The sequence below is a fragment of the Gymnoscopelus microlampas genome (genome assembly GCF_963454915.1).
Source record: "Gymnoscopelus microlampas genome assembly, chromosome: 17".
Taxonomy (NCBI): Eukaryota; Metazoa; Chordata; class Actinopteri; order Myctophiformes; family Myctophidae; genus Gymnoscopelus; species Gymnoscopelus microlampas.
In genome coordinates, this window is record NC_139954.1 from 3895464 (window position 1) to 3912059 (window position 16596).

Consider the following 16596-nt stretch of genomic DNA (forward strand, 5'->3'; position numbering starts at 1 on the left):
TACATTATAACTCTATGAGAAAAATGGCCACCGATCAGGATTAAAATGTTGATTTCCACAGAGCCCCACAGGGAGAGATCTACGCTATCAAGGGAGATGGCCTCCAAAACATCATTAACATGGTCAGAGGAACAGCAAGGGATGGACCAGAGACATGGACTGTTTGATGCAATGCTGCAACCTGTAGTAAAGTTGTACAGGATAGGTATGTAGTGTTTTATTAACAACCTGTAGTAAAGTTGTACAGGATAGGTATGTCGTGTTTTATTAACAACCTGTAGTAAAGTTGTACAGGATAGGTATGTCGTGTTTTATTAACAACCTGTAGTAAAGTTGTACAGGATAGGTATGTAGTGTTTTATTTACAACCTGTAGTAAAGTTGTACAGGATAGGTATGTAGTGTTTTATTTACAGGTATTTAAACTCATAACACCTTTCCTTGAACAAAGACATAACTTAGAACGAAGAAAGTGACGTTGCAACTAAATAATGAAGAGTTGTATTGATTGCTTGATTACTTTATTAACAAGATTGTTACTACAGTACATGTAGTACAGTCAGAAGTTATAAGTCTTTATCCAATTGCTTCATTTCAGACCAGTGTGTGGAGTCTAGACTGCAGGTGAAGATGAACTCTCCAGACTCAGCCAGGGACATTCCTATTAAACAGGAGGAACCTGAAGACCACCAACACCTCAGTACGTATTGTCACTATACGCCATTATCTCGGAGTTGTTTTTCTCCTCGCTGAACGCTGTTTAACAGAAACCGCGACTACTGCAAAATGGAACGTCGCCGATTGAAACGGTCTTCTCTGGGCCACTCACACAGCTACCCTGTGTGTCTACAAACAGTTTAACGTGCGATCATAAGGTATTTAGCGAGGTCTGTGGCGACGTGAAAAAAACTAAAAAAACAACAATAAATCGCTGGCACTGGTGAGTACATTATGATATTAAACTCTGGCATGGAATGTGCTAACATGTTTTATTCTCATTACAATATCCAAAAGCAGGTCCTTTTTTTTTCACAAATGCAAAAACTTTTTCACAAATGCAATACAAAAGAAAAACTGCACCTAATTGTACATTTTCCTACAGAGTGGCCGTAGACCAAAGCATCTAGAACAGGGTTTGTCTGTGACACTGCTCAAGCCGCTTATTGCATGACGTCATGAAACAGACGCACATGAAAGCCTGACATGCCTGGTAAAGTTTGGTAGTAGGTTAAAACTATGAAAACGGATTTTATGGCGTGCCTCTGTAGCGGGTGAGAGGTCTAGAAATGGGTCTTTTAGTCTGCTCTGTGTGAGATAACAGATCTTTGACAAGCTTTTTAGAAGCTTCTTGATTTGAGGTGTAAACACCTCAATCGTAGCATCCGTGTACTGGGGGGGGGGGGGGGGGGATTTGAAAAAATGCTGATCTACAAACTCAACGCGTCTTAAAGGGGAAGACCACTCATTTTCAACATTGAATCAGTCATGTGATCAGTGACATACGCACGGTGTACTTTTGGCTCCGCCCCCTTAGTACTTTTGGCTGAGGGGGCGGAGCCAAAAGTACACCGTGCGTATGTCACTGATCACATGACCTCAATCAATTATCCTTTTCTAGGCAACATAGAAGGGGGGGGGACTTTTTTCTTATTTCCACACAACAGCTCTAAGGTGTATTAAAGACATAGTTCAATGTTGAAAATGAGTGGTCTTCCCCTTTAAGACATTTGGTGTAGAGGGAAAAGAGACTATAGTTCAGAGTTGACCCCTGCTCAACAATAGTGTTCGTTAACTAAGCATGTTTTGCACTCTTTCAGAGAATATCCGTGGTCGTAATGGGTACATAATTGACAATAGATGCCAAAAAATAAATACATACATAATTGTTGAGAATTTTTCCAATCTTAATTACTTCCTGTCAAACAAAAACATAACATGAGATTACATCGGTGGGTAAGTAGGTAGCCTTGAGAACCCATAGGGCAGGAGCTTATCTCCTGTTTCTGTGGCGTGAGGTGGCTTGATGTACAAGTATATCCCCCAGCCATGATGTACACAGGGACTTACCCCAATCCAACCCTTGATGCAGAGTGCCCAGCAGGGAGACATTGCGTCCTATTTATAGTCTTTGGTATGACCCGGCCGGGGTATTGAACCCCGACCTCCCAACCTCAGGGCGGACACTCTTAACCATGCCAATGAGCTGGGTTTTTTAATCAGCGGTTACTAACCAATTTTAAAATATTATAATAAGCACTTGTCAAGTAGTCTTTCAAACATCTTTGATTCATTAGCCTATGCTAGATACTAGAGGGCAGTGTTACTCTGTTGAATCTGAACAAAGAGGGTGGCTGAATAGTGCGTTATTAATTGTGTGTGTGTGTGTGTGTGTGTGTGTGTGTGTGTGTGTGTGTGTGTGTGTGTGTGTGTGTGTGTGTGTGTGTGTGTGTGTGTGTGTGTGTGTGTGTGTGTGTGTGTGTGTGTGTGTGTGTGTGTGTGTGTGTGTGTGTGCATAGACGGCGGGTGAGCAAAAAAATGCGGTTTCTGGGCGGATTCTGTTAGTTTATTTGGGTTTTTTGGTTACTTTATTTCGGTTATAGGGTTAGGGTTAGTTTTTTTCATTTATATTTTTGCCTGATTTTACTGATTTATTATAAAAACAATTACTAAATAATGCTGTGTAACTGGAGTTTTTACCTGAAAAAGGAAAACATGAACATTTAGGATTAAGAGGGAACATTTTCTTTCAGAGAGAGAATTACATTATATTCATAATATATCCACATAATATTCATGCTGGGCAACTTGATGTGAAAAAAGGTTATTATTCATAATCAAAGTGCTCTGTGAAAAAAGTAACTTGCCCAGTTGACAAGTGATTAACACAATAAGTTACTCCTTCTCTCATGTCTGTTATTTGTTGAAGTTGATTATAAAAGGACGTTCTGTTCTTAATTAATCCTAATCTCCTCTGGGATTTTTATTGTTTCTTTCCAGACTCTGTGGAGTCCAGACTGCAAGTGCAGATGAACTCTCCAGACCCAGCCAGACCCGTTTCAATGAAACAGGAGGAACCTGAAGGCCAGTCAGACCTCAGTAAGTTTCTCCCTTTCCAGCTTTATTTGTCTTCAATTGTCAGATACAACAGTCGCTAGCTGCACTATTCGCAGGGAAATTATTGTGCTTCAACAGTGTGGAACCAGACAAAATGAAATGTGATATAGAGGTAATGGTAGTAACAAATTGGTCATATTGTGTTGTGGTGCACAACACAATATGACACACACGTTTGATCTGCGTTGTGTTGTGGATTCATGAAGTTCCAGACCACTTCTCTCTCTTATTGACAGTTTATTCTGGTGAGAATACACACAAGTCTCTGGTCAGTCACTGCTTTTGGTGTAAAACCTGAGTCTACAACAGAATACAACAGAAACGTGACCAAAAGTAGTTTGTTGTAAACAGCATATTGTTCGGTTTGACAAAATGACTTGAATTGAAAACATGTGCAAAGCATCACTACTTCATGTAGGTACATTTAGCATGTTTAGGACAACCAGTATTCATCAAGGTATCACAGTAAACATACAGACTCTTGTTGAAAATAATAGTGCACTGAGGAACACATCTTTGGGCAAATCTCATTTAGACTGGCACCGCTCTAACATGGACGCCCATGTTGACCAAGGTTCAAGGTTCAAGTTTATTAGTGTCCCCGAGGGGCAAATTGGTTTGCAGCATATAGCATCAGTGCAGTACAACAACATTAAAACAGACAATAAAAAACAGTAAAAAACAGAACAGTAACACATCCGTGGCCGATACAGAGAGTTCACATTAGGTCATAAAGAGCAAAGTGTAAGGTGCAATTCAGTCCAGTGTACATGGCCATTGAAAAGGAATACGTGGACACAAGGAGACTGCTTGGTTCACGTAATAACTAAAGGCTATCTCCTCCTTGGCTTCTCCATAACAGAGTTCAGACTGCCGATAGAAATAGGAATGAAGGACAGTTTGTGCCTGTTTGTTGTGGCACTGGGGGTCCGCAAGCGACGGCCCGAAGGAAGGAGTTTGTACTCATTGTTAAGTGGGTGAGCGGTATCTGAGCGAATGGACTTGGCTTTTTTGAGCACTTGTCTGTTAAAGAGAAGTCCAAGGCTGTTCATATTTGTACCAATTACCTTGGAGGCAACTTTCACAATTCTACCAAGGCAATTCTTATCCTTGACACAGAGATTACCAAACCAACATATAATAGAAAAGGAAATGACAGACTCTATGTAGGCACTGTAAAACAGTTTCATCAGTGTTTTGTCGATATTGAACTTAGCCAATTTTCTCAGACAGTATAGGCGTTGCTGGCCTTTTTTATACATCATGTCCGTGTTGAGGTCGAATTTCAGTTTATCATCGATTATTGTGCCCAGATATTTGTAATTTTTTACAATATCTACTGTCTCTCCGTTGGCCAGGCTCTTCCGGGGAGATTGTGGGGACTGTCTAAAGTCAATGCAAAGCTCCTTAGTTTTTGAGACATTCAGCTTTAAAGGACAACTTTGTTTTTTTACAACCAAGGTTTATATTTTAGCTTGTAATTAAAGTAAATAAATGATGAGTGTAATTTTTTTTTCATTTACTGCTTTCTATAGTTTTAGCATTTTTTGCGATATTTTTTACAGTGGGCGGGGGCATTCTGTCCGGTGGCTAAATATGCCTTTTTTACATAATAAAAAAGGTCCAGCTGTCTGAGATGGCCAGATGTGAGTTATTGGGGGCTAGAAGAGCTACTGTAAATAATAATAAAGAAAACGCCGGGTTAATGTGTTAAAAAAATACATATTTAGCCACCGGACAGAATGCCCCCGCCCACTGTGAAAACACTGTAAAAAAGATTGTGAAAATTGCTAAAACTATAGAAAGCAGTAAATTTAAAATTTTTAACACTCATCTTTTATTTACTTTAATTACAATCTAAAACATAAACATTGGTTGTAAAAAACCAAAGTTGTCCTTTAAGAAAGCATTGTCACACCATGACAGAAAATCATCGAGCACTTGCCCATGGCCATTTTCTTCATTGCCAAGCAGGCTGACAATGACCGAGTCGTCAGCGTACTTGACTATGAATGAATTATGGAAATGGCTAAGGCAATCGTTGGTATATAGAATGTATAGGAAAGCAGATAACACACACCCCTGGGGCGAGCCAGTAGAGGATGACAGAAGACTGGACAGTGTATTATTGACTCTTACACATTGTAATCGATTGGTAAGAACGTCGAGGATCCAGCCCACCAGGCATGGGTCCAGACTGAAAGTGCTCATTAGTTTCTCGACCAGAACATGTGGCTGGATCGTGTTGAACGCTGATGAAAAGTCAACAAAGAGCAACCTGGCTTGGTTTTTCTTTCCCTCTAGATGTTTGTGCACCAGATTGAGTAGAGTGGCAATTGCATCTTGGACGCCTCTGCTTCCCTATAAGCAAACTGAAGAGGGTCTAATAGGCTTTCAGTTTTTGCTACAAGTTCTCGCTTGACTAGCTTCTCAAACTGTTTCATAACAAGGGATGTAAGGGCCACAGGTCTGAAATCATTTAGCATTTTTGGGTTGCTGTTCTTGGCAACAGGGACAACAGTGGACTGTTTCCATAGGAGTGGTACGTTCTGTTGACTAATGGACATATTAAATAAGAAGTAGAAAATGGGACCAAGCTGGTCGGCGCAGGTCTTTAAGAGGCGACCTCCGATGTGGTCAGGGCCTGCGCTTTTCTTAGGGTTGCATTTGATCACTTGATCACATCCTGTTCCTCGAAAAAGGAACTAGTAGGGGGGGCAGACAGTAGTCTGTTTTTCATCTCAGCGTGATTTTCACTAAAATCATGGGCATCAAATCGGCCATAAAAGTCGTTGAGGTCCTGAGCTAGTTGCTTATCACAGCTGTAGTCGGCTAATGCAACCTTCTTCCTACCATTGGCTTTCAGGCCAGTGATGGTTTTCATGCCATCCCAGGCGGAGCCCATGTTGTTTGCTCTGAGTTGGGCTTCTATCTTTTCCTTGTATTGCATTTTTCCAACTTTAACCTCTCTCTTTATTTCTTTCTGCAAATTTCGCAGTTCTAGAGTGTTTCCCTCTGTGAAAGCTTTGTTCTTTTTCTGAAGAAGTGATTTGAGGGATTTGGTTGTCCAAGGTTTGGAATTTGGGTACACTTTAATAATTCTGTCTGGAATTACAGTGTCTTCACAATACAGTGACCAACTCGTGACAACGTCAGTTAACTCATTTATGTTGGCAGAGGATGCCTTGAACATGTCCCAATCAGTGGATTCTAGTAGACCTCGAAGGGTCTCACAAGCGTTGTGGTTGTTCCAATTTTTAACGCAAATGTTCTGTACTTTGCCACGCTTAAGTACAGTGCGGTACACAGGGAAAAGGTGTACACAAATGTGATCAGAGGCGCCCAGGGGCGGAAGGGGTACAGATTTATATGCGTCTTTGACATTACCATAGCACATGTCGAGGATGTTATTGAGGTGCTGCCCACGCCCACTAACCAATAAGAAATGCCCTTACTTGGGAGCAAGTGGAACCCATTAACACACGCACACACACACACACACACACACACACACACACACACACACACACACACACACACACACACACACACACACACACACACACACACACACACACACACACACACACACACCACCATATATTTTTCTTGTTGCTCCTCATCTACCCTCTGGAAACCAAAATGTTTCCAAACAAATGCATTGCTTTTACTCTTCTTGTTGACCAAAGGCTCCCTTTCATCATTTTGGCTACATCTTAACTAAAGATGTCACAGTCTAACTGAGATTAAGTTTGGGATTATAGGGAGGAGGATCGCTCATCCGTACTTAATCTACGTATGAACATAAGTTGCATTCAAGGTTCATATGTTAGATAATATTTGCAGACGCTTAGGCGTCTGCAAATATTATTGTTATTCTCCACTAGGTCACTAGTTATTAAAGTCCTTATTCACTTGCTTCATTTCAGACCAGTGTGTGGAGTCCAGACTGCAGGTGAAGATGAACTCTCCAGACTCAGCTAGGGACATTTCTATTAAAGAGGAGGAACCTGAAGACCACCCACACCTCAGTATGTATTATCACTGTACGATAATTTTGGCAGAAAATATCATGACAATAATACAGGGGTCTTCAACAGGGGGTCCGGGACCCCTAGGGGGTCCGCCAAATCTTTGTGTGATATGATTTTTTTTACCTTAACCACTTGAACCCCTAGCATCCCTTTTCTGAGGAGAACTTTAGCCAAAAATAGCAGATCTACAAGCTCACAACGCCTCGTGCTGCGAGGCGTTGTGAGCTTGTAGATCGGCTATTTTTGGCAAAAAGGTGTTTGGTGTAGAGGGAAAAAAGAACAGACCAAGTAAACAAAGAAGACCCCTGCAATAATAACATCCAGATATTATAGGACCACAATGGAAACAAGTCCCCATGACTTTGTGTGCCTTTTAGCCTTAATGTTTTACTGTACCTCCATGCTTTTTACATTGTTTGACTAATGAAGTAATCAATCAATCAACATCCATAGCCATCATTAAATATGTAATACTACAGAGTGGCCGTAGACCAAAGCATCTACAACAGGGTTTGTCTGTCACACAGCTTACAGCTCAAGGCGCCAAGTGCATGATGTTATGAAACAGAAGCACATCCAGACATGAAAGCCAGAAATGCCTGGTTAAATTTTGGTAGTAGTTGAAAACTATGAAAACTTTTATGGTGTCTCTGTAGGAGGTGAGAGGTGGGGGGGGGGGGGCATTAAACTAAAAAAGATGAGCTGGTGTAGAAAAACCCAAGTCAACCCTGCTCAACATTAGTATTAGTTCACTAAGTATTTTTTTCACACTCTCAGAGAATATCCGTGGTCGTAATGGGTACATAGTTGGATGCCAATAATTACATAATTGTTCAAGTTTTACATCAAAAGTCCAGTCTTTATCACTTCCTGTCAAACTAAAACATAACATGACATTACATTGGCGTATAAGCAGGTAGGGTTGTGAACCTATTATTCCAGAGCCATGTGACCTATAAGGCAGGAGTTTATCTCCCCCAGCCATGATGTACAAGTACAAGCTCTGGACATGAGGCCAGCATTTCACAGGGACGTACCCCAATCCAACCCTTGAGTCTTTGGTATGACCCGGCCGGGTTATTGAACCCAGACCTCCCAATCTCAGGGCGGACTCTGACCAATTTTATATGTTATATTAAGCACTTGTCAATTAGTCTTTCAAGCAGCTATGATTCATTAGGCTATGCTAGATAGATTCTAGTTGCCTGGTAAACCCCTCACTCCGGAAAACTCATTTCCATTTGTTTTCTTAAGTGAGTCTGGCCTACAGGCCTGTCTGGGCATTTCTCCACAGTTCATAACATGAACTGTCCTATCAGCGTCCTCGCTCATTGTGATCTGTGATTGACAGCGAAGTTTGGCCAATCAGGTGGCGAGTTTGAGTGAAACCGAATGGAACCGATTGCAGCCGACAAAAATGGAACGGGCCGCCATCTTGTCTGCCCACTATTTTTGGTTTCGGTTTTAAAACTTTAAAACCCTCTCAAACTTCTTTTTTGAGGCACAGAATTTACTTTTAAGATATCGTTTGGAATTTGGATAGAATTTAGTTGTTTAACTTCATATATGTGGTCAATTAATCATGACAAAAAAATCTGAAAACCGGCAGGGGCGGGCAGTGACACGTATGTATCCGAATAAAGCAACATATAATAACGCCGAATGGTGCGTTATTAATTATGTTATAAACAATGTATTAACTGTTTCCAAAAGCATTTGAGGTGAGAAATAGCCAATGTAGTAACATACACTCGATTCAGCTCTGCCTTGTTGCAGTGTGCAACGCAACGAGTTAGACATACTGTATGTACGCTGTATGACTGTTTTAAACACTCAGTTGTGATCGGCTCAGAGCCACCCAGCCCCGTTTCACTGGGAATTACATTAAGATATGGTTGCAAAAAAACACATTTCAGCTGGTCTTTAAGTGGTTAACAACATTCAAATAAGTATATCTCCTTCAACTGTCTCCAGATTTCAGTGCAGTTTATGTCACTTGAAAGCTTACAGTCTGCACTTTAACAATCTGTACAAAACTGAAACATGACCATGACTTAAAGTACATTCTATTAAATGTGGAATAAAACTAGCTTGGTTTACTGGCAGCATGCACAAGAAATGTGGTGCTGATCGGCACGGTGATTTGTGAAATTAGCCCCAGACACACAGACAGATTCACAGACTCATTTATAGACAAACAGGTCATACAAACCAGTTTTTGTAGATTTTAATTTACTACCCATTAACTTTCACCTGACATATAAAACTTTCATATTTGGAGGTGCTTCTGTTTCATAACGTCATGCACTTAGCGGTATGAGCTATGATTGGTCTACTTTGGAGTTGACATACATACATACATACATACATGCATGCATGCATGCATGCATGCATGCATGCATGCATGCATACATACATACATACATACATACATACATACATACATACATACATACATACATACATACATACATACATACATACATACATACATACATACATACATACATACAGACTGTAGATACAGACACATCCAGTTGTAAATGGCTTGGCCTACAGCCCAACTTACTCCCAAATCAGAGCTCACATATGAATTGAACATAAAGACAAACCCTGTTCTATACGAAACTCATTAGCGTTCTCTATGAATAGAAGAATGTGTATCTGAGCCTGTCTTGCATCTATTATTTGGGCAGTAGACTACAGCTGGCATGGGTTAGGATGGAAACATGGCGGATGGAAATGTGTATTTACACTTCAGGAATCCAGTGTTTACTATCATGTCCTTTTTCTGCTCCTAGACATCCTGCACATGGTTGTGTGTAAAGAGGAGGTTTCTCCTCAACAGGAGAGGAGCGCCAGTCAGCTCCAGGAGGAACCAGAGCCTCCACAGATTAAAGAGGAACAGGAGGAGTTACTTCAAAGACCAGAGGAGTCTGATGGGTCAACGTTGACATTACTAGCAGTGAAAGGGGAAGTTTATGATGAAGACATCTCTTCACACTGCTTTGAAATTGAAGTTGAGCTTGAATCTGAAGTCACTGAAGAAAGTGATGATTGGGAGGAGACCAGTGGAGGTCAGTCAGTGTTAAACACAGGGACAGGACTTACATGGGTGTGGGAAAACTGGAATAAAAGGTCGATGATTAATTAAATTAAATCAGAAATATTAACAGGGAAGCCGTAATGCTCCTAAACAACAGACTTGTTTGATGATGAAAGCTTTCAAGTTGTATTTGTACTCACCATTTTTAACCAGCCTCTCCCCTTCTCTCTTCCTCTCTCCCCCCCCCCCCCCCCCCCCCCCTCTCTCAGCAGTGAGGTTCCAGTCTTCCCAGACTCAGTTCTTCTCCTGTTCTGAGTGTTCATACTCCTTCACATCTCAGCTCTTCCTCCATAAACACATCAGGAATAACCACAACGACCTCTACCGGCAAATGCTGAGGAATGAACAGATCACCTCATCAGCATGTCAGCAAATAAACAGCTCTACAACCAGCCCGAAACAAGGAGATAGACCTTATCACTGTACATATTGTAACAAGACTTTCATTCAGTGTGGTCACCTGAAGGTACACCAGCGTATCCACACTGGAGAAAAACCTTTCCACTGTAAACATTGTGACAAGAGTTTCAGTCAATCATTTAATCTGAAGAGACACCAGAGTGTCCACACAGGAGAAAAACTTTTCCACTGTAAACTTTGTGACAAGAGTTTCACTCAGTCATGTGTCCTGAAGAAACACCAGCGTGTTCACATTGGAGAAAAACCTTTCCACTATGAACATTGTGACAATAGTTTCAGTAAGTCAGGTAATCTGAAGTCACACCAGCGTGTTCACACTGGAGAAAAAACGTTCTATTGTAAACATTGTAACAAGAGTTTCATTCAGTCATCTGACCTGAAAAGACACGAGCGTATCCACACTGGAGAAAAACCTTTCCACTGTAAAAATTGTGACAGGAATTTCACTCTGTCATTTCACCTGAAGAAACACCAGCGTGTTCACACTGGAGAAAAACATTTCCACTGTGAACATTGTGACAAGGGTTTCTTTCTGTCATCTGAACTGAAGAGACATCAGCATGTCCACACTGGAGAAAAACCTTTTCACTGTAACAATTGTCACAAGAGTTTCATTCAGTCATCTGACCTGAAAAGACACGAGCGTATCCACACTGGACAAAAACCTTTCCACTGTAAAAATTGTGACACAGAGTTTCACTCAGTCAGGTGACCTGATTACACACCAGCATATCCACACTGGAGAAAAACGTTTCCACTGTAAACATTGTAACAAGAGTTTCACTCAGTCAGTCGCCCTGAAGACACACCAGCGTATCCACACTGGAGAAAAACGTTTCCACTGTAAACATTGTGACAAGAGTTTCAGTATGTCAGGTAATCTGAAAACACACCAGAGTGTCCACACAGGAGAAAAACATTTCCACTGTAAACATTGTGACAAGAGTTTCACTCAGTCAGGTAATCTGAAAGCACACCAGAGTGTCCACACAGGAGAAAAACCTTTCCACTGTAAACTTTGTGACAAGAGTTTCAGGAAGTCATCTGACCTGAAAAGACACAAGCGTATCCACACAGGAGAAAAACCTTTCCACTGTAAACTTTGTGACAAGAGTTTCACTCAGTCATGGCATCTGAAGACACACCATCATACCCACACTGGAGAAACACCTTTCCATTGTAAACATTGTGACAAGAGTTTCATTCAGTCATCTGACCTGAAGAAACATCAGCGTATTCACACTGGAGAACAACCTTTCCACTGTAAACTTTGTGACAAGAGTTTCAGGAAGTCATCTGACCTTAAAAGACACAAGCGTATCCACACAGGAGAAAAACCTTTCCACTGTAAACTTTGTGACAAGAGTTTCACTCAGTCATGGCATCTGAAGACACACCACCATACCCACACAAATGAAACACCTTTCCATTGTAAACATTGTGACAAGAGTTCCATTCATCTGACCTGAAGAAACACCAGCGTATTCACACTGGAGAAAAACCTTTCCACTGTAAACATTGTGAAGATTTTCCGTGAGTCAGGCCACCTGAAGACACACCAGCGTGTTCACCCTGGAGAAAACTAATTGTCACTGTTATTAGTGTGAGAAGAGTTTCAGTCAGTTAAGTGCTCTGACAAGATATCAGTGCATTCACACCAAGGGGGAGAAAAAAACTTTCCACCATAAATCAGCTCACTGGGAGGATCAAATTAAACAGCTGCATGTTGTCAGGGAGTTAGATAGACAAGCACAAATATCATGGAGATTTATAATGCTCCTGTCAATAGAAGTTTCCATTAGGACTCATCTTGTAGAGTCATTCTCCATCTCTTTTGTTTTTCTTATTTTAAAACAATACAATCAGCTTAGTGTTTATGGTAACTTTTTGTCTTTTTTTTTTTTTACTTAAAGGTATTTCAAAGGTATCTCAAATTATTGTGGTGTTATTTATTTATATTATAAATGACCAAGTAAACCATATTGATTGTATAAGGTAGGACAGTTTTTCCAGATTTTGAGTTTTATATCATGATTTGATGTGATTGTGCTGTGCTATTACATGCTCAATGACTGGGGCACCATTTCATTTTCATTTTACTACATTTTTATCCCGCGATTTTGTAACCCTTATTTTTCACCCGGTGTCAATTTTCTAAGTGGTACTGGGCGCTACACTCCGCTCACCAGCCTAGGGAGGCCAGGGCCGAGCTCATTCCCTAGTTTCCCTAGTTGGACGTAGCGTGTGGAAGGAATACGTTATTCCAACCAGTTCCCTTCCCCTCCAACGAGCGCAGGACCTTCTAGCTGTGAGGCGACAGCACTACCGACTGCGCCACCGTGGGGCACCATTTCAATTACCTTTCTTATTGTCTCCGCCAGGCCGAAGTGGAGAGTATGTTTTACCCTCCGTCCGTCCGTCCGTCTGTGAACACCTAACATTGGTCAAGCTTCACGTGACATCACAATATGTAATACAAATAGGTAAGACAGACTTAATCAGGAACAGTACACCTATTTTTTTCTGTTTTTATTTCCATAGAAAAAAATGAAAGGGAAGAAGAAGGGGGGCAAGGGGGGTGAGAGATCAATCAAAGACGCAAACAAATGATCAAACATATTTACACATAGTACCTGGGGTAAGATATAAAGGTGCGTGAGCATAGCATCAGATGTATACTGTACATGATATACTATGGAGGTGACATTAAGGTCTTTCAAGTATGTCAATCAATCATCAAACCATTTCAATCATTTTAATTATATGCTGGTTAACTGAGGGATGTATTTTGTATGATTTATGACTAATAATTACACCTAATGTAATGACTATGATCACTATTATGTCATATTACATGATTAAGAGTGTGATGTGATAGCAAATTAAAGCCTTTGCAAAGCCCTATAGCACACACACATATGTGCAAGATGTTTTATTACTATGCTATAAGCCTAATGAATTATTATCAGGAAAGGGAAATATAAGCTTTGATCTCTTAACATTCCTATTTGGGATGTGTGGAAGAATTTATTCTGCAGACACAATTCAACTTTAGTGTCACATCACATGATTACAGATGTAGAAGAGTGGGTGAGATTATTTTTGTACAAGCTCTCAACATCTAGTTACAGGAAGAGTTCAAATAGAGAAAGAATATAGAAGAAAGGAACACATAAGTTAAAAAAAAAGAAAAAAAAAGACTAAACAGTTAGGAACAACTGTATGCATCTCTAGAAGTATACTGTTGACCACTGACCAGTGACTCCAGGAAACAACACTGATGATGTGTCCAAGTCTGTGCATCAGTAGATGTTTTGTTAACTGGAATAATAATAATAATAATAATAATACATTTTATTTGTATTGCACTTTACATTTGAAACAAACCTCAAAGTGCTACAGTACATAATAAAAACAAGATAGAAAGCCATTTGCAGAAATCAAAAAAGTAAAACAGGTTAAAAACAAGTGTAAAAACACATTTAAGAAGGAGAGGCAGGTTTATTAAAACCGGCTTAAAAAGCTAACTAAATGCTTTGTTAAAATGGTAAGTTTTTAGTGCTCTCTTAAAAGTGTTCACAGATTGAGGAGCTCTGAGGTGGTCTGGGAGAGAGTTCCACAGCCGGGGGGCAGCTGCACAAAAAGCTCGATCTCCCATAGTGCGGAGGTTGGTGTTCGGTTCCTTGAGTTTGTTAGTATTTCCGGATCGGAGGCTGCGGGTGGCGGTCTGTGGTTCGATCAATTCCTTGAGGTATGGGGGGGCATTTCCGTAGATGCACTGGTGGGTTAACAGGGTGATTTTGAATTCTGTCCGGGAGGAGATGGGAAGCCAGTGCAGTGATTTGAGAATGGGGGTGATGTGATCGTATTTGCGCACTCTCGTCAGGATCCTAGCAGCGCTGTTCTGAACGTATTGGAGCTTTTGAAGGCTCTTGCTGGGGATCCCGACGAGAAGTGCATTACAGTAGTCCAACCTGGAGGAGACAAAGGCGTGGACCAACTTTTCGGCGTCAGGAAGAGTGAGGGTGGGACGGAGTTTAGCTATATTTCTAAGGTGGAAGAAGGATGTTTTGCAGAGGTGTTTGATGTGAGTCTCATAGTTGAGGCGGGGGTCCATTTTTACGCCCAGGTTGGTAACAACTGATGAGAGGGGAAGGTCCTGGCCAGAGAAGGTGATGCTTGTTATGGGGGATGATTTAACTTGGTGTGGGGTGCCGATGAGAATGGCCTCGGTTTTGGAGCTGTTGAGTTGAAGAAAGTTGTGTTTCATCCACGCCTTTATCTCCTCCAGGCAGATGGTGATTGTGGATGAAGGTGATGGTGACGTGGATGGCAGTGGGACTGCAGAGCGGGGGGGACAGGGGGGGTCCATTGTTATGTAGAGCTGTGTGTCATCAGCATAGCAATGGAATGATAGTCCATGCCTGCTGATGACACGGCCGAGGGGGAGCATATACAGGGTGAATAGGGTGGGGCCAAGCACGGATCCTTGGGGGACACCACAAGTGACGGGTTGGGTGGGGGAATGAGCACCTCCCATGGAGACGCACTCGGTCCTTCCGGTCAGGTAGGACCGGAACCAGTCCAGGGAGGTATCACAGAGTCCGATGGTGGAGTGGAGGCGATTGAGGAGGATGGTGTGATCAACAGTGTCAAAAGCTGCAGTGAGGTCCAGGAGGATGAGGAGGGAGGGGGAGCCATTGTCAGAAGCAGTGAGGATGTCGTTGGTGACCCTGACCAGTGCTGTTTCGGTACTGTGAGCGGAGCGGAAACCAGACTGGAATTTTTCGGAGATGTGGTTATTGTTGAGGTGGTGTTGCAGTTGGGTGGCGACTATTTTTTCCAGCACCTTGGAGAGGAATGGTAGGTTTGAGATGGGCCTGTAATTTGCGAGAACGTCCGGGTCTAAGGTGGGTTTTTTGAGGAGGGGAGTGATAATGGCCGTTTTTAGAGCTGATGGAACGTGACCGGATTGTAGGGAATGGTTTATTGCTTTGGTGATCAGGGGGCTTATGGCTTGGATGTGTGATTTGACCAGGGCTGTGGGAAAGGGGTCCAGAGTGCATGTGGAAGGCTTCATCCGGCTGATGGTGTCCTCAACCTCTTGCTGCGTGGTGGGAGAAAAACAGCAGAGAGGCTGGGAGGCCCCAGACTGTGGGATGGCAGTTGGAGCAGATGGAGTGGGGGGGCCGGAGAGGGAGGAACGTATAGTGTCAACTTTGGTTCTGAAGAAGACCATGAAGTTGTTGCACTGTTCTGCAGTGATGGCTCTGTTTGAAGGGGGTTGAGGTTTTAGGAAGTGATTTATGGTTGAGAAAAGCTGTTTTGAGTTGCCGGGACTGTTATTGATAATGTTTGAGTAGAATTTGGACTGAGCGTCTCTGAGGGACTTAGTGTAGGCCTTTTGGTGTTCCCTATAGGCCATTTTATGAACCGTGAGCCCTGAGGTCTTGAGCCGCCGTTCCAGGACACGCCCTGCAGCCTTCATTTTCCGCAGCTCGCTGGTGAACCATGGAGCTGAACGTGAGAATGTGACTGTTCTTGATTTTATTGGGGCGTGAGTGTCGAGGAGCCTACTCAGGGATTGGTTGTAGTAGTCCACCGATTCATTTGCTGATGAATGGGTTGCAGAGGCGAGATGATGGAGGTCCAAGGTCAATGTGTCCGGGTTGATGTGTTTGAAGTTTCTGAAGTGGATTTCACGCTTGGGTTTGGTGTGAGAGGGTGGAAATGGCAGTTCCATGGAAATGACCTTGTGGTCGGACACGCCCATTTCGTAAACCAGTATGTTATTAACCGGGGCTGAGTCAGTGATAACTAAATCTAATGTGTGCCCCTTTGTGTGTGTGGGGACATGGATGTGTTGTGAGAGGTTAAGGCAGTCCAGTAGTTGTAAAAACTCAGATGCAAAAGGGGAGGAGGG

The 16596-nt window shown here is 42.1% G+C and overlaps 1 protein-coding gene across 1 annotated transcript in view; it reads left to right on the forward strand.

Annotated features, from left to right (window-relative positions):
- Window positions 1-613: 613 nt before the first annotated feature.
- Window positions 614-16596, forward strand: part of LOC311064028 (uncharacterized protein) — a 42578-nt gene continuing 26595 nt past the window's right edge. The window contains exon 1 of the mRNA XM_084083743.1: window positions 614-699. Coding sequence (XP_083939869.1) covers window positions 630-699 — 70 coding nt within the window. The 5' untranslated portion in view covers window positions 614-629. The remainder of the gene's footprint in view (window positions 700-16596) is intronic.